Raw genomic sequence first — 19,782 nt, 5'->3', positions numbered from 1 at the left:
CGGTGCAAGAACGCCATTCCGGCTGTGGTTAACTAAAGACATAATAGTGAAGTAACACTTTTTATCAATTTTCGTGCCACAAAATTTCTAATATATACATTCACAACTAAATTTTTTTTCCGATTTGTTCCTTCTATATTAGCTGAAAAATTGGTGCTGGAGTACATATACCGCTGTAGTGTACTGTAAGTGCAATCCAGCACTGCTAATTTTACCATGATGACATATTAATTTTGAAGATACTGAGATGAAATACTCAAACCCACACTGAAATACAAAATGTGGTATAAGTGACAGAACTAAGGAAAAGTCACATTATAGTTTTCACTTAGCAAAAGACGCACACCCCTTTATGCAAGATCAACAACTCAGCTATAACTCATCCCCTTTCCATCAACTAAATAAGAATAAGTTGAACTATGGGAGACATTGAATATGACAATAGTCAAAGTACCATTCTGAGGGCACTTTATATTTCCTACGACCTCACCATTTCTTGTGCTATGAACATGAGGCAATAACCTGATTAGAAACCAGTGAAGAAAATCCGAAGCTTATCAAAGAATAAAAATATTATTTATTAACAAAAAATGTACAAATTAACATTATCACAAGAAGGCCACCAATGATCACAGCACAATATGCATTAATTGGAGTAAGGAACAAATGGAAATTTGATCATTTCCAGTATGTAATTGTAATTTAAAAATTATTTCATTTGATTAAAATATGCTTTATCTTCCATAGTCGCCCCATAACTTGAATTCAGCTAATTTTGTGGCATTATTACACTGCGCCAATATTATAAAAGGCAAATTTTAGCAACAACCACAGACTAGTCAGCAGTGACCTTTTACAAGGTCACACAAATACACATGATATGCACTCCACAGAGGAAAAATTATTCACCGTCACCTGGATTCGACACCAGATCCCTCGAGTCTGTGCCAACTGCATTAACCAATTTGACACCTGGACATTTTCCAACACTGACTTCCAGAGCCATGAGGAGACATAAAAAGCTTTCATCAGAAAGTCTTCTTGGAATTTCCACCAGATTAAATAATTTTATATGACCGTGTGATATGCAAGGAAAATATTTTGCCAGGAAGGACATCATATATGAGGCTTAGTGTAAAATTGCCACCAAAACTCCAAAATTGAACAAGATCCAGCCTGAGCAGCACTATTACACTTGGCACCAATTGAGGGAAACATGATTAATGGCTGGGCAGATTGTGAGAAATTCACTTCCCTTTGCCACCCAACAGAATAGAAATTTAAGTCAGGGACATTCCAACGCATCACCCACGATTTGAGCCAAGAACCCTTCAATCAAGACCTCAAACCCTGTTTATATTAAATACGTGCATATTAGTGATAAGTCATTGATAGGGAGGACATAGCGAGGCATTATGGTGCCATTCCACCAATGCTGAATGGTCGCCAATGGATGCTCAAAAATAAAATGAGAGCAAAATATGAGCAATTCAGTACAAAGATGCTAGCGTATTGGCATAAAGTTTTATCGATTTTGAATTAGCATGAACTGCCTCGAGAGCACACAATGCATGTTTCATGTGCACTTTTTCTGGAATGAAAAATAACACGCATATTAATATTGGATTGGCATAATAAGCTCCACAAAAGGCAGCAAAAGAACAACTAAACTCAATACTAAGCACACAGCAGTTTGCTGTCATTCATAAAAAGAGTGATAGATGGTATCCAGCTCATGTCATTTATCTGAAACACTGCTGAGCTGGGGTGATTTTTTAATAAGTGTTCAATTTAATTCTTCAACTTTTTTCCATAAACCGGCCTTACAGCTCAAACCAATACGAAAACCAAGCTCCTAAAATCAAGTCAATATAAGTAATAGTAGAGGGCATGACTTGGTGGAAGTCCTTATTCATAGGAGTTGAAGGAAAAAAACTTTACTTTTTCCACTCGGCAATCTATTTTGTACGACGTTGGTTTCTTTTCGTAACAGCGTAACATTTCCAAGGTCCGAGAATATTGAAAATCTTATGCTGTAACGAATCCATGATAGGACAACATTAATCACCCAGTGGAAAAAGCAAAGTATTAATTCCTTCAACTCCGACAAAGTCAATATAAATAATTTTTTCACTGTGGAATTTTCACATATCATAATAGAAAACTGAGCATTGTGATGTTGCACCACATAAAAGCTATTACATCATAGAATGGAAGTAAAAAAAATTGAATTCCTACATCTGTAGTGGCCATCATGAATTGATCCCAGATGGTTTTGCTCAAGTCCAAAGAATATAACTGACGACAGCGGACCACCCTCACCCACTCACTGCATGAGGAATTCATCCAGAGCTGCCTTTGCCTCCTCCCCACCGTCATCAAGCTCCACATCATCTAACGATATCGCTGGACCTTCAACCAAACCACGGTGCTCCAGAACTGACTCAACTTCTGAAAAAGTCCATGATCAATCACATGTTCATAATCCATTGCAAAAAACATAATTACTCCAATTTCAAGGAGCACGCTTTGATACTATGAACAGAATTAAAAAATAATAAAACAAATTTTAAAAATAGCTAAATAATGCAAACCAAACAGACCAAAAATTACACTAAAATATATGAAATTCTCTAAACACCAAAACACAGTACCTACTCTCAGTGAAACACCGAAGTTCATTTTTAACCATATTAAGCATGAATTTACGGTATTACGCTAACAAATTCTCATGCTGATACTTAATAAATTATAAACCTTCAAAACTCCATTTTTCCCTAGCCATCCTAACTCATTAATGACATACTCCCGAAAACCAACATGCAATGTTAACTTACAATTTTTGCAGCCAACCAACTACGTCCCTGTCCTCTCCTAAATCATATTATCATCACAAAATGTTCATCGTCATTTGTTTTTCTATTCCTTACATTATACCTTTTACATTTTTCCATCAAAATTGTTTCATTTTATAATTTTTAATCTTTTTGGCAAAAATGCTTACAATAACAACCTCTGTAACCAATCTAAAAATTAACCGTAAGGACATACAATGTGTATCGTATTTTAATTGATGCTGTTTCTGAAGACGCCTGGCTGCAAAACTACTAGGCTGTGTAACTGGTAGTAAGGTCAATAAAAATAAGTGTGGCTAAGTACAAAATATCAGCTGAAAAGTAAGTCTGTGCCTCAATATTTACCCATGAATTAGTCATATGGCCCACAATGCTACAGAGATGTAAGTATCAAAGTTTGATAATGGAAGGAATTAATCAACACCAGTCACAGTTAGCCTTTCAGCAAAACAAGCCGACAGCTTCTCCCCACTCCCACATTAATATGCAGTCCATTCTAAAACAGTTTTCAAGAGGAAACGGATTCGAGGCACTAGCACCATGCTTGATGATAACTTTTACTATGAAAGAAAACTTTCATTGATTATTTGTTTCCAGTTTATTAAACTTTTTAGATGTGAAAAATGTTTCACATTCATAAGGGAAGTTTTAAGGCTAGGGAGCATGAAACCCTTCTCAATTAGGTCTGCTTTGTTTTCAGGTGGAAATTATACATTTGGAGGCAGGAAAATGAAGCCTAATAATCTTGTGTACTCACATCCAACACCACAAATGTTCATGCTATCAATAGAGAAACTAGTTTTGGATATTTGAACAATGTTTCCACGGTTGAATTTCTGGACCTAATTATTAGCATGCCTCAGGGCTGAAGTTTCAATCCATACTCGGGACATTTCGTGATGGTGATGCTAAATGATAGTAGAGAAGCCAATTTTGTATAGTACAGTGAAACCTCGATATAACGACACCTCACGGTGCACTAATAAACACTCGCTATAGCGAATTGTCACTTTACCGGAGGTGGAGCAAATAATAGCCAATATACCTGTTGCGAACAGATATACAGGAACAGGAGTGGTGCGGCGACAGATAAACATCTATTCGATAAACGTAAGCATAAATCCAGACGAAAGGCGATGTTTTTTTGCATCACTAAATTTCCTTACTCAAATAACGACTAACTATTCAAAGAATTTATAAGCGCCGCACTGAATAAAAATCATGCAAAGCATTGTTTCGTCAATCATTATATTTATCGAACGACAGTTTACCACATAAATTTGAGACTGAGCACTACTTTAACTTCATTTCTAACAGATCGCTAGCATTACAGAGGTTAAGGAATCTTCATGTAAGTCTTCCGGCGGTGAAACTCTCGCTATGGCGAGAGCCAACACCGAAAGGGTCTCGTAAAAACGAATTTTTTAACACGCTTATTATAGGGTCAATTGACGGTGCATCGGCTATCTCTCGTAATAGCGGGGGTGTCGCTATATCCCGTACTCGCTTTAACGAGGTTCCACTGTATTTAGCCTATGAAAAGCTGTCTTCAAACAATTCATTTCCCTAACTGAAGAGTAACTCTTAAAGAGTAAATTCATTAATCTACTCTTAAGTCAAATCCAACAGGGTCAGAGTTGCATCAAGCCACTACTAAATGATATCAGATTGAAATATTACACTCATATACAATGAAAAACATTCAGAACACTTCACTTTTTATTCATAACATTTCTGCTGATAGGAATACAGAAACTTGATAAAATTAATATTTTCTGAATCATTCAATATAAATAAAACTAAAAATATACCAACCTTAAAATTGGAACTGAAAGGCTAAAATCATGGAAAAATAACATATGCAATGCATAAAGCAATAATACCTATATGTACATCTGAAAAGTCTAAAGGGGTGAGAAAACGTCCCACCGGATACGAGCACATGAATTGCACTGCACATAGACTATATGCCAACAATTTCTCTACACACAAATAATTCCACTTTAAGGAGCATCTCCCGAACAATATTGTCAGCGAGTTCAATATTTGTGCAGAAAAATCACTCGTCATATCATTTTTCTCCATTGGAATAAAAATCAGCTTTGCCAACCACAACTGAAATGGATTCCACATTCAGATTTGAGCTAGATGATTTCATTTTTTTAATAGAAACAAGAAAACCTCAACAAAGGGGAAACGTAATATCTTCCCTCACAATTAGGAGCTAAGGAATTGGACATGCGCTGGAAACTAAGTCCCAGGATAAGGTTATTTTCAAGCCAAAATATGATTAGCTTGAACTCTATGAGCAACATTACATACCAAAAGAGAACCACTAAAAACCTCAAATAAGAATCACGATTTTCACCTATAACTTTCCACACAATACGGCCTCACACTAACATGCACAAATTTCCCTTCCTAAGATACTTTGAAACCTCACCAATGATTGAAATTTAACACAAATGCTACACCACTCTTGTTCCAAACCAAGTGTATGGCACCAGCATTAAGTTACACTTCTTTCATCTAAATGCCAACAAAAGGGGACAAAGAAGTATTCCAATGCACAATAGGAGATATAAATGAGCTTCAAAGAGGCCAATGCAGTATTACTCCGTAAAAGACAGAAATATGAAGTGCAAGATATGAATTACATCTGATAAAATAATTTACCAATTCCTTTTAACAATACAATGACAAAAATATAAAATATTTACGGTGGGTGCAAGTTTGAAGGCTTCCGCTGAGGTGCCACAATGATCTTAATGACGTATTCATATCTGTACTTGGGTTTGATGGTCACGGTTTAATCGACAAGAGGGTCCCTAAGCCAACACGCCCTAGCATGTACTGCAAAAATGCATGGTTCATCCCAATAGTGAATGCCAAATACATTTTTTTATTATTCTCTTATAAAGTAATTTACCAAAAAAATTGAAGCCCACTAAGTAAGCCTCAATTCTTAGATGTTTAAGGTTTTGATATAAATATTTGTCACACTTGCCCAAATATTAATACATTTAGGCCAAAATCAGGATTTCAGGAATTAACCTTATAAAAAAAAATAGTCCCAAACACAATTCCGATACAAAACTTTTTCTATCAAAAATGTTGACGAGGAAGGTAAAGCAAATGAGTGAAGAGAAGGTAAAATCAACTGAAAGGTATGACTGGTACTCATGTTCACTCTTCCTGTTAAAACTACAAAGATGGGAGTGGAAAGAATCTACACACAGGAAATACCTACATACATTTTAAACGATGAAATTTCTTACTAAAAGCTCAGAAAAATTTCAAATTGAAAGTTTTCATTGATAATGTTAAAATAAATTCACACGTAATTAGCAAATATGAAGAAGAAATTAATGACAGCAAGACAATTTTGTGACAACAAATGCATTATAAATGTTCAACACATTTGAGGACCTTACTTCTTATTGAGAAGCAAAAATGTCAATATGGCATAACGTTCCAAAAAAATTTACTGGCACACTCATAAATAGGAAACACAATGCACACATCTGATGATGCCATAATGGTTACAGACTAAGCACTAACTAAGTTTTAGAATCACAGAAAAGAAAGCCAAGGCAGAAATGGAGGCATGCACTAAACAAATCACCGGGACAATGGCATAATAATTCACAACTGAACTTGTAAAGAGCGCACAAAACAACCAAGCTGATGTGAGTGATTGCTTCCCTCGTCAAAGAAATCAGAATTCGTAAGCTGAGACTTGCATTCCACCCCGAGTCATGCACAAGTGATTTAAATTAAGAAATCCTGGATTAAATGAAAATCAAATGCCTACTGAAACTCATTTGAAAAATATTATAATGGTATCTTCTACAATCCACTAAGGTCAAAGAAAAAACTTTACACTTGAAATATAGAACCCAATGATGATGATGCTCCAGCATTGAAATCCAGATTGCGCAAGTTTTTTCTTTAGCCATAATGGATTGTAAAAGTTACTAATATAACTAATGGAATTCCACAAAGTGAGCACCGTTACCATTTATTCATTTGAAAAAGCTCATAATGGCACCCATACAATTAACTATACAGGTAGCTATTCAATATTGCAAGGGATAGATGAGTTTTCACCACCGTAACTTTAATAAAGCATTTCCGAGACTCCACACTCCTAGAAACTCTTTTAATAAGCACCCGGTGAAAATTTTCCTTCAATGGAACCACTCTATCTTCCATTCAAGAACTTTGCACAAATATTTGCTGCCTGCCCATCAAAAACCGCTAGCACGAAACCTAGCAGATGCCAACCATCACCGATTACTGTGACAGATAAAATGAAAAATGTGTTGAGTTTTGTTCACATTCACATAAACATACTAACATCCCACTTCAACAAACAATCATTCAATAGGGTAGTTTCCTCCATCAAAGAAATCGAAATGCAATGATTTGCGATTCCTTACCCACCGTTAGTGTATTCATAATATACAAATTATTTGGTTTTAGAAATCCCAGTTTAGACAAATGGCAACGGTCAATTTTAACCTCATTTGAACAAGGCCAGATTGGCGCCAATGCGATTCCGCTCTACATGACGTCACAGGGACCTAGTTTCTATACGAGTAGATAGGAGTTTTACATCGTCTGAGAATACCAATGCATGCATGAGGCACAGAGCTCAGGGAAACATCTCTTAATAATCACACATTAAAAACACCTAAGTTCGGAAAGTTTCCTTCGTTTGATAGGGGTATAATAATCCTTATTTAAGCCAAACGCTACCAGCTAGCAGGGTACTCAGAAATACGTCACACGGACTTTTTCCCATTATTCCTACTTAGCCGTCGTGTTTTTGCGCGCTTGAAATTTTTCACTTTTCGTTTAATTGCAAAAAATAGATATCGTCATTTAAAAATCTAAAAGTGTGAAACTCGTACTCCAGGAGCAATATCTTTCGATTTAGGCAATAAAAAAATAATAGGAAACCACCCTATTAATGATGCATATCATCTTCTATTGCTTTCATCTACTGTCCATTGCATTCCTGTGCAGAATATTCTATCAGGTTTTTTTTAACCATCATCACTGTGAACCTGGACTTCATCCAAGTTGCATACCAATAAAAAATCCAAAACCCCAGAATCCAAACAAATCTACACGTCTTCATTCCAACTTGCATTCCTCAAAAACATAGGTATACTCTTAGAATAACAATAAAAATATGAAATTCTGATAAACGAGAAAATGAAGTAGGGAGTAGACTACCCCAGGCAATAGTGGAGATGCCCAATCAAATAAACTGTACATGATCACTTTTGTTGTTTTAGTCTTGATTTCCATACAATACTTTATCTGCATTAATTGTATCTTATCAACTACAACTACCATTTCTTAACAATTTGAGAAAGAATGAATGGCTTTCTAAATTTATTCCTCCAAACTTTTTCGCCACCCCTACAGTGGAGCCCACTTATGACTACTACACTGGACAACTACAACTATTCCTCATCAACAAAGCCATTCTACCACATCAAACATCCTTCAAAACTATATTTTTCCATAGCCATCCTAACTCATTAATGATTTACTCCCTGAAACCATAATTAAATGTTAACTTACAATTTTGGCAGCCAACCAACTACGTACGTTTTAACACATGGCTGCATCAGTAGTCTCATTTACAGTGGAACCTCCCATCAAATGACCTTCCATTGTACCACTCTCCCAGTTGCACAATGAACATGGATTCGCCCACTGTAAATGCCTGCCTTTCTACGGGAAGTCACCCTCAATTGTACCACCTTCAGTTACACCACTTTCCCAGTTGTACGACACAAAAAGCCTTGCCACACTTATCTATTTACACGTAATCCAACCTTGGCCATACGACACCATTCATCTGCCGACAGAAATGTCATGCATTCCATGGAGTAGGCCTACGGTGAACTACACCTTCAAATGTTGACAAAACTGCTATTAATACCAATGCTGGCAAGGCGCCTGAAAACGGGCAGATTATCTCAACCGACTTGCCACTAACAAGCCACCTTGCTAAGAGCGGAACATGGGCAATGTAAGAAATTACAAAAGACGATCTAAGAAATCATTGGAAATGATGATTGGTGCACACCGATAATTCTTCATCAATTTGAGGGAGATTTAAATAGCGATTTTTATACATTGGCTGAGCAAATATGCATCACCTTTTCACTGCACACACCTAATTACAGTACACACCAGCCAGTAAGTATTTTAAAACAAATCCACATGTTCCAGTTATCACAATCTGAAGCCAAAGTAGGGAGAATAAGTGGAATCTAATGCTTCTAATGTTAAGTCTTATAAGGTCATTGACATACAACAACATTTGATCTTAGCCCAATACTTCCACCCTTAACTCAAACTGACCTTCGCAGCAGCAATGAAGAGGTAAATTCTTTGAATTCTGACACCCAAACCACTAAGTGCTTACGCAACCTGCCCTTGAAATAGACATTCTACAGGCTGTCCCTGGCTTTCGCACACTATTTGTTCCTGAAAACGTGCACAAAAATCGAACCATTTAGTTCCATCCTAATTAGGGGTTACGTTCCAAAAGAGTGAAATATTCATACAAAAACCTTATTTTTTGCACAATTTTACTTTAATTAGGTAATGTTTAATAATAAATTAATAATATTCCTCACATTATGTCATTTCTTTTGAAAATACGCAGAAAATGTAAATAAAAGTTAAAAAAATAAAAACAAAAATTCCATTGGTACCGAGTGAAATTTCCTCTCATTGTTGACATGTTGGGAAAGTATGGGTAGATTGGCGACAGAATTGACTGGCAGATAAACTGAGAGACAATCAGTCAAATAACGTATATATGGAATCTAGTGAACTAGAAAACACAATGCTAAGAGAAAAAGAATATAGGGGAGAGAACAACACATTAAGGCAACAAATGGCAAGAAAAGTGAGCGCAGCATGGAGAGTTATGGACGAAAAACAAGCAACGGCCTTTAGTTGTCCAACTGAAAGATGACCCATCGATCACTTATATCCACAAATATTTTGTGTGAAATGAAACTTCCAAACTAATGCACTATTAACAGAGCTAATTAAAAGCCTTCATTTAAGCTCAACGATTCCAGTTGGCATGATTAATGCATCAGCATATTTTTTTACAATGGGGTGCAAACAACCTAAAAATTAAGTATTGCCCAAGAACCCAAAGCATAACTCACCACCATATGCCAGATAAAAATATGCATTACCACCATGGCAACCCATTGCGCAAGATAACTCAGCACAATCAAGCTGCTTCTTATTTGAGCTTCACAGCTAAAAGATACGTATTACTCATGAGAATAATTTGTTTGCAGGAATAGCATGTGTCTATGAATCGATCAAGTGAAAATCACTCATCTTGCCAAGCACTTTAGGAGTCTACAATCAGCTTTTCCTAACTCACTGATATTAAACAGCACCATTAAGTCATTGCGGCATTTCAATTTCTGAAGGGACTATTAAAACCATCCATTCAACACTAAAAGGAAATACCTCAATCCCTACTCAACTCCTCTAAACATCACGTAATTCCCAACTTATTGTTATCGTTAAGTTCAGACCTAAAACAAAGCAGTGAGCACAGTAGACTGCCCCAACATACAAATCTAGCATAAAAATTATTATCCAATTTTCGAGGGATCAAATAAAAACATTTACGCGTGATGACCAAGTGTCACAACAGATTAAACCTGAGAGAAAACTGCAAATTATTTCTATATCACTGCACAATCAAAACATTTTAGTAACAATATTCCAATAGATTTCACAAGTGACAATCAATAATTTAATTATGCACAAAAGCCACATGAGTTATTCATGCTGGAGTACACTGTGTTTGCACTTTCGGGGACACTCAGGTACACAATCTTTTAGATCATTTCTTGCACTCAACTTTTTTGCCTGTTCTGACTGCTACCACGAAAACGTATTAATAACGCTCAAGTCCTTCCTCAAATATGAAATCATATTGTAGAGCATATATTTCTTTTGGAAGAAGGGAAGAACTGTATGGAACAACTGAAATCAGACGCTATACCTCTGCCTTGGCAACGAGACACATAAATGCCCGGCAGCATGGAATAACAACTAATTTTTCAAATATTTGGCCCTTAAATGCTCAATATAACCAGAAATATCCCACAACCTTTCAATCTCCAAACTTTCATTTTTACGATCAATATGTAAATGTACTGAGAAAAATAAAATTTTTCACTAAATCTAATCCTATCTGATTGTTCCCAAAAGTGCATATTTACCGATGTCTCAAAGCTTACAGGAAGTAAAACAGTTGAAAGTCACATACAGAAACAATAACAAAATGGATCCAGTATTAAAAATTGATCACAGAGGAAAAGGCTGAAGGATTTTAGAATACAAATGTTAATGGGATGAGATTACCGAACTTGCATCAATCTTAGTTCAACACAATTCCAACGTAATCCTCTCATTAGATACTCCACAATAGAAGCATACCATTATTTCCGAATTTGTTCATGACTCAAATTTTAATGACTAGCACATACATAATTGGGACTACACTATCTACTTTGAACTGGCTATCTCACATTGCACCATTGTTCGATGAACATTGGAATTTCTTATAATGATTTAACCAAAATTTGATTGCAAAAAATTTTTATAACAGTTGCCATACCTTTCAACAATTCAAATTTTTACCAAATGAATGAATTTAATGCATGCTCATATGGAGCCTTCAGGGCCCCTAACTATGAAATGCTCTAAGTTTTCCATAACTCAGGGTCAGCCTTTACACAAATCAAGATGATCCTTGAGTCAAGAGAAAGACAAATCTAATATCCCTGTGCAGTCTTGAAGGGATTAATAAGTGTCATCTCAGATTTGGGCAGTTGCGGTAACTGGAATCCCAGGAGGAGCAAAAACAGGTTAAAAAATGCTCAAGGAGAAGTATTCTGGGAAAACCCAACAAGTGAGTGAGCAACACAGCACAACGTAGGGATGGACGGAGGAGGTAATGAGAGTGAGAAAGTACACAATGAGCAGACACAGAAGTATTCAGTCATGATAATGACAAAAGAGGACAAAGAGCAAGACAGACAAAACAAGCATGCCCTACAAACCGCCCCAAAATTCACAACCTTTAATTTCTAATTTGTTAACAACTATTTACATTTTCCCTACGACATATCTCTAACTCCAACTCCACAATAACTGAGCATTTAACTGTTTCAATTATACAACTCTGGTGTCTTACTGGGAATCCTTCCTGATGTCTTGTACTGCTGCATATCTTCCTCAAACACTTTTCCAAATGCCTCCTGCCTTTCCTTCAACACCTGCTGGCGTCGCTGCTCATGGTCTCGAACCTTCTCTGCGTGATTGCGCACCAACTCTTCTGTTTGAACACAAAGAGAACACACATTAGACATCGTATTGTCCATACATACTGCCATATGAAACACTTGAATGTTGCAATGCACAAAATACATCGTGGGCATTTCAAAAAATTAATTACAGACAAGCGTCCAAAAGTGCAGACTAGGCGTATGAAAGTCTAGTAAAAGGTGTCAATTTGGAACGTATGAAATTGTGAATAGTACGAAAGTCAAGGTCAGACAAAGCCTGGATCAGATAATCATTTTTTCCATCCCTCAATATTATAGCCCTAGCGATTGGTTTACAGGGACCAAAAGAGTGATAGATTAACGAGCCATCATTTTCTGAATCACACGGACATTCCCACTGCCCTTTTCCCATTCCATCACTTTCCCTATTTACAACTTTAATTCAATTAAAAGCCAAGTGTGGCACTTCAATCACTGTGAGCAGCCATTCGTCCTGATTGGCCGAAGGGCAGTGCCAGTGATGGTTTCAACAATGGAAAAAGGGGCATGGCAAGTGATGGAAAAAGGGATGTGATTCCCATCCTTGGAGCCATTGGGGAAAATGAACGTGTGCAATGACATTTTTTTCAGCCGTCATCAGAGCAATCACTGGATGTGTCCCTCGAAGGAAAAAATGATTGTGTGATTCGGGCTTGAGCACAAATTTTTCCCATATTTCCTCACAAATATTTCCCCAGGAGTGAATTGCATGGACCTCAATCCAAAAAGTCTCGCGCCAATTCATCAAAACAGACATTTGGGGAGCAAGAAATTCAGAAAATGGTGACCATTAAATACTGAAAAACACTATTGTCAAAAAAAATAAATGGAAACACTAAATCACATATCCATTAAAATTTTACAGTGGCACCCAATCAAAATGATTATTACATTCATAAAATAGGAACAGATTCCCTCAGAGATCAGGTCCGAAACAGAATATTAAGTGACCTGGTGCTTGTGGTACAAACCTGGGCATTGTGTACCATAAAATTGTAGAAAATTTACAAGGGTTTTTCGTGTGTGTTGATCACACTGGTAATGTTTTGCATTCACGCGATTTGTGTTCTTCTTTTGTTTTGTTGTTTATATTTACTCGATTATTCGATGAACGGTTTGTTGTCGTATTTTGAGTCTATGAAAGTGAGATAATACAAGACATGAATAATCTAACGGACTATGAGACAAAGTGCTTGGAAGAAAGAAAGAATTAGTAAGTAAAGCGAAAGAAAAAGGGGTAAAGCCGGAAAAAGTAATAAGTTGAAGCGAGCGATGCCAAAGCGGATAAATCCAAATGAATTGAAATGGCGGAGGACAAAGCGAAAGTACGAAAGTACGTGAAGTTGAATAAAACGAATTACTTTTCATGGTCGCTGACCACTAAAGCAATATTGTGTCAAAGAAGATGTTGGGAAGCTGTCTCCCCAGGTTATTTGCAAGAAGGTGATGCTGATGAAATTGATACATTCACATCAGAAGAGATAAAGAAGAATGATAGGGCAGTGTCCCTCATATTATTGACCTTAAATTCTAAGACAATAGATTTTGTTGGCGATGTTAGTGTCGCGGAATTTATGTGGCAGAAATTAGAAAAATTATATATGTACTAAGGCTGGACCCATCAATCAAACCCTATCACTTCCAGAACCGATTTCCATTAAAAAAGAAGAGGATGAACATATGGAAGAATATTTTGCAAATTCTTTCTTCAATTTACACAGGAGATTGAAGGCACCCAAGGCTAATTTTGACGAGAAAACAATCGCAAGATTTATCGACGATGGTCTCCCAATAGAGAAATATGAAGTACTAATCACCACAATAGACCAAGGGGAAGACATTGATCTAGAGGAAGTGATGGCTAGATTAATGGCCAAAGAGGCAAGAAGGAAGAGCCACAAGTCCTTGCATAAAACTAATGAAGATTCCAGTGACATCACTGCTCTAGCTTCTAGACTTGATAGAAGTATCAATTTTGGAAGCAGGAGAGGCTGGAGAAGTGATCCATGGGAGGACAGAGTAATGATTTGAGGGGAGGCTAGAGGGACTATTCTGGGAGAAACGATGATAAGTATGCTAATTTTAATGAAAGAAGGTTTGTATGCTTTGCATGCAAAGAGGCAGGGCATACTGCTCACGAATGCCCGTATTTTGAGGAAAGAAATACATATCATAATAAGGGTAGGAAGTACCAATCACCAAAAAGAACAGCAAGATCTGCAGACATGGAATCAGACTCTAGCTCAAGTAATGCAACTGACAGTGAATTTGAAGAAGAAAGACCACGAAAAAGGAAAGGCATGGTAAGGAAAGCATCATTCAAAACCATTGAGGCAAAGGTTTTTAGGGCAGGTGTGAACACATTAGTTAAGAGAACTAGGTTCTGTAACACAGCAAGAGACCACCTAACACCTTAAGAGGAAATAAAAGCAGCCAATGGGATAGCTACCAATGAAATGAACCGCAAGCAACTTGAGGCTCATTGTTATCGGCTGAGGGAAGAATTGGAGAGGGAAAGAGAAGAGCAAAGCCTCTTTCAAATTCAAGGAGATATGTTAAAATCTTTCTAGGATATTACAAGAAAGGAATTGGAAGAAACTAAGGCCAAATTTCGAAATAAAGATCGTGACATGGAAGAAGAGGCTCATCACTCTGAAATGAACAGGCAGCAGATGAAGCATCTCCTCTATGAGCATCAAAATAACTTGGCAGAACTTAAGGCTGAAAATATGGTGTCCCTTAAGCTGTCTCGGGAGAGACATACAGAAACTGAAGGAAAAGTTAGAAGAAAAGGAAAAAGATCATCAGGAACAGTTGCAAACATTCCACGAGAAGCATGGTGAGGAGATAGTAGAGTTGCAAGAAAAATTCCTCAAGGAGACTAAGAGAATTGAAGACAAGGCTGAGTGAGATCTTACTGCCTTGCAAGATGAGTTATTACTTATTCATCGAATGGAACTAACAGAGGTTGAAGAGCGAAAACATCAACAAATTGAAACACTCATTCAAAACCATGAACAAGCATTCGCTGATGCAAAGAATTATTACAATTATATCACCCTCAACAATCTCTGTAATTGGAAGTCTTAAGGAAGAACCGGAAACTCTGAAGCAGCAAAGCGAAATGATACAGAGGCATGCACGAGATATGGAAAATGAGAACAGTTCTCTGATTGAATATCTTTGCATTACAAAGAAGGAAGTAGTGGAGCTGAAGCGGAACCTGCAAAATTATGAGAAAGACAACATATGCCTTGCTAACACAAGAATAAAATTAAAAAAATTTCAGAAAGAAAATTAAGATTTTTACAACACTTAGGTACAGTTAAATGGTTGAAAGGACTAAACTTAGATGTATGATTGCTGTTGCCACTAAGAAGAGTTAGGAAATACACCATGTAGATGTTAATGCAGCTTATTTTAGTAGTAAACTTAAAGAAGAGGTGTTCATGGAACAACCACCTCATTTGGAAGTGAAGAATCCGAACTCTTACATATGCAAATTAAAATGGAGCACCAATGGTCTACATCAATCTGTCAAAAATTGGAAGGAGGACCTTAACAAGACTATGGAAAGCATGAACTTGAAAGGATCAGGGTATGATTCTTGCATGTGTATTTGCATGGATGATTGTTATCTCACTGGAACAAAAGTGGCCATCAGAAGCTTTATAAGAAGGGGTTTGGTGGAGCATACTCCGTTGGGAGACGACTTGAAATTGGTGAAGAATATTCTTTCCATGAGGGTTGCAAGGGATCATGATGGAGCTGTGTACCTGGATCATGAAATGTACATTGAGGAAAGACTGAAACATTTCCACTTGCAAAATACTACAGAAGTTATGGTCCAACTTTCATTGCCACAGGATCAAGAAAAGCAACATGCTGTCTGCCCATTCAACCCAAAATTATACAGAGCAGGAACTGGCTCTCTATTACATTTATCCAGCAACTCGAGACCTGACATAGCTTTTGCTGTAAACAAACTTTGTCAGAAGAACCAAAACCCATCAAGAAAGGACTGGAATGAAGTAAAAACCCTTTACAGATATCTGAAAGGCACCAAAAATCTGAAATTAGTCTACAAGAGAAATGGTCATCAACTAGAAGTTTATGTGGATGCACATGGGGCAAATAAAAATACTGACAGAAGACCTACTACAGGTTTTTGTCTATCCCTATCAGGTGGAGCAGTTAGCTGGAGTAGTAAGAAGCAGACATCTGTGAGTCTGTCTACCATGGGAGCAGAGTACATAGCCCTAAGTGATGTGTAAAGGGAGGTCACCTGGATCTGTGGATTACTTGAAGACATTGGGCTCAAACATCTGGTAGCAAAACCTATTACCGTCTATGCTGACAACCAGGGAGCCACTGCTGCTTCTGAGAATTGCTTTGTACCCGAGACAAATCCAAACAAATAGACATCAAATATCATCATGTTACAGAACTGATCAAAAATAATTTCATAATTCTGATGCATGTAAACTCTAAGTCAGAAAATATTGGTGTAAAATGCTTAAGTGAACTATAACAAAAGGCTTAAGTGAACTATAACATTGATTATTAATTTGAATTTTTTTAAATCGTATTTTGTGTGACCAACATGGAGAGGTGTTAAATACAAGGGTTCCTGTGTGTTTGTTGGTCACATTAGCAATGTTTCGCATTCACGCGATTTGTGTTCTTTTGTTTTGTTGTTTATGTGTACTTGATCATTCGATGATCGGACTGTTGTCGTTTTTTGAATCAGAATGAAAGTGAGATAATAAAAGACAAAAATAATATACCAAAAATTACATTCACAAAATTGATACAGGTTAAATCTTCGTGACTACCATAAACACCATAACCATTAAAATAACACCATAAAAGTTCTTAAGGCTTCCTACCATCTCCGCATTCCCAACGAATTCCAAAAAACAAATATGTTCCCTTCTGTCAACAGTTATGAAAGTGATAGATCACAAACATAATGGGGATGAAAAGCTTATTCAACAAAGGAAGACTTAACAGAGCAATATATTTCACTAACTACTAATCAAGACCTGAAAGTGATTTAACATTACACCTGGCACTCACATCAATCATGCAGATATTAATTCAGAATGAAAATTACCTTTAACTTGTTCAATTTCCCCCAACTTCTTTTCTTTAAACATGGCCAGTTGAAATCTATGATCTAGCTGCTTCTCTTGCAACTCCTGAGTTTCAATCATATCTTCCAGCTTTAGTAACGATCCTTCCACATCAGCAAATAGTGTCTGAAGAGTCCCTAGCAAAGGCAAATATAAAAAAAGAATGGAGTGTAAATATCACCAACCTGATATACAATGATCAAGCCATTGAAGAAGAGGATAAAAATGTTTTCGAAGGCATATTCGTTCACAAGTTACTCAAAATAAATCTTTAAATGCATTATTTGCTTCTTAGGAATCAAGTCTTGTTTGTCGCATCCACAATTACATAATACTGCAAATAGAAACTCTAACGAAGTCAATTACCTATTTGCTCCATTAACTCCTGCACTCCATTAAGCAATTGAGGGACTGTAGAAATAGACGCACATATGTGGCCCACGGCCACCCACTGTTTCTCGAAGCTTTCGTGAAGGCTTTTTATCGTAGCATCGATTCCCTGAAAGGTTTACAACTGTTAGAGCCGAAGAAATTGTCACGAAATAATTGAGATTCAAGATGTTAAAATATAGACCCCATCAATGACCTCTGCTTTCTTCGAGTTTTCCTCCGTTAGCTGATGAAGTTCACTCCAATTACTTTGATATTTATTGAGTACGTCGGCACCAGCATTGTAGTTAACGTTGTTACTCGTTCGCGCCGAACGCCTTGGAGCATCATTTACATTCAAGCCACGAAAACTGAAAGCAACAGAAACTACTACGGTTAAAATTATCCACGTTTAGCAAAGGAATCTACAGCCACTATTGAGGAGGGATTAGGTCCGCTCCTGTAGACCCCTTTCCGGAGGCAAACAATTAACTTTCATTTCCGTTTGCATGTGAACATGTATTTTTCGTACAAAGAACATATAGATATAACAGATAAAAATCAAAAGACCTCGGTAAGGACGAAAACAATAAAGAAAGTTCTGACCATAAACTAGATGGTTCCGACTCAGAATATTAATCTTCATCGTGAACTTACCTAGCAGCTATACCCTCATGAACTGTGTGTATTTTATCTCGTATGCTGTCAAACATTCTACTTTTTACACAACTTACTCGGGGGGGGTCACAAAAATTCAGAATAACAAACAATGGCTTCAGCAGTGTACCGCAGGCTTCAGCCACATTCGCGAAGCCAACACCGATGGCGCCATTATGCAAGAAAATCTGAGAAACAACAACAAAAACACATCGGATGATTGAATTGAGAATGAGTCGTTCGCGCTTGCGAACGTTTTCAATGAAATAATACATAAAATAATATGCAAGTATGAAACGGCATATTTGCCAGGTGATAGTGTTTTAAATGAGCGTGGAGCTGGCTGATAATAACTAAACGTCATAGAGCCTTATTTCCAAACGAAATAATTTAGTCGTCACTTAATGCGCTAGTTAGCATGCACGATACGACTCATCCCAGTGAACGAAAGTGACCCAGGTGGGTCACGTGATGCATTCGAGGCGGAACTTTGAAATAGAAGTTATATTGCGTTCGTAATACAGGGGCGCAGCTAGGAATTAAGGGTAAGGGGGGTTTTAGGCGAAACTGATACTGGGGGGCTGAAAGTATGGAATACCCGCCAGGGTAAACGGGAGGTGCCTGGGCTCTCCCCCAGAAATTTTTTCAGGTAAATGCCCACATAGCAGAAATACGTCTCGGATACATCTCTGAGACGTCTCGAATATCACATGTTGCGTCTCAGAGACATTCTGAGAGCTTCAGAGGCATCTCTGAGACTTCTCTGAGATGTCACTATGTCCAAAAAAATGGTCTATGAGACGTCTCAGATAAGTCTCTGAGATGTCTCATAAGAGTTTGTACTCTGGTATGCTTTAAATTTAGGCAAAAAAATAATTAAATTTAAATTATACAGTTATGGCCTACTTTTCTCGATCATTTTTAGCAATAAATTTTGTGATGGATGACCTTTTGAAAATAAGAAACCCATATTAAAAGTCGTGATTTTAATAGTTGAAACTGCAGAATTGCACCGAAAAATATTTATGGAAGGCATTGATGGTGTTTAAATACGTTTTTTCATTTTTAATTCCTGAACGTCTCATAATTACATCTCCGAGACATTTGCGATATTCGAGACATTTGAGACCATAGTGAGACGTCTCTGAGAGGAACGTTGCTATGTGGGTGGTTCAAAATGGTGAGTTTAATGGCTTTCTGAGAGATAATTTACCTATCCTTGCACTATTCAATAAGTAATATTAATCCAATTAAGTGAAATGGAATAGACTTAAAATACTTCTGAGCTCTGGAGGGGGGTTTAATCCCCAAACCCCTTCCTCGCTGCGCCATCTGCTACGATGCTACCATGGAAGGAGTCCTTCTTCC

At 37.1% G+C, this 19,782-nt stretch overlaps 1 protein-coding gene across 1 annotated transcript; it reads right to left on the bottom strand.

The window, feature by feature from the left end:
* Positions 1–554: 554 nt before the first annotated feature.
* On the bottom strand, positions 555–18,602 carry LOC124156595 (dysbindin protein homolog). Its single transcript, XM_046531235.1, has 6 exons — positions 18,415–18,602; positions 17,975–18,128; positions 17,755–17,887; positions 17,370–17,525; positions 12,124–12,264; positions 555–2,451 (listed from the first exon to the last, which is right to left on the bottom strand). Exons 1-6 carry the CDS (start codon positions 18,468–18,470, stop codon positions 2,327–2,329), a joined length of 765 nt encoding a protein of 254 aa, XP_046387191.1. The 5' UTR covers positions 18,471–18,602; the 3' UTR covers positions 555–2,326.
* Between the last annotated feature and the right edge of the window lie 1,180 nt (positions 18,603–19,782).

Source organism: Ischnura elegans, chromosome 3 (genome assembly GCF_921293095.1).
Source record: "Ischnura elegans chromosome 3, ioIscEleg1.1, whole genome shotgun sequence".
Classification (NCBI taxonomy): domain Eukaryota; kingdom Metazoa; phylum Arthropoda; class Insecta; order Odonata; family Coenagrionidae; genus Ischnura; species Ischnura elegans.
Note: the sequence above shows the minus strand (reverse complement) of the source record. Positions and strands in the feature narration are given on the sequence as shown.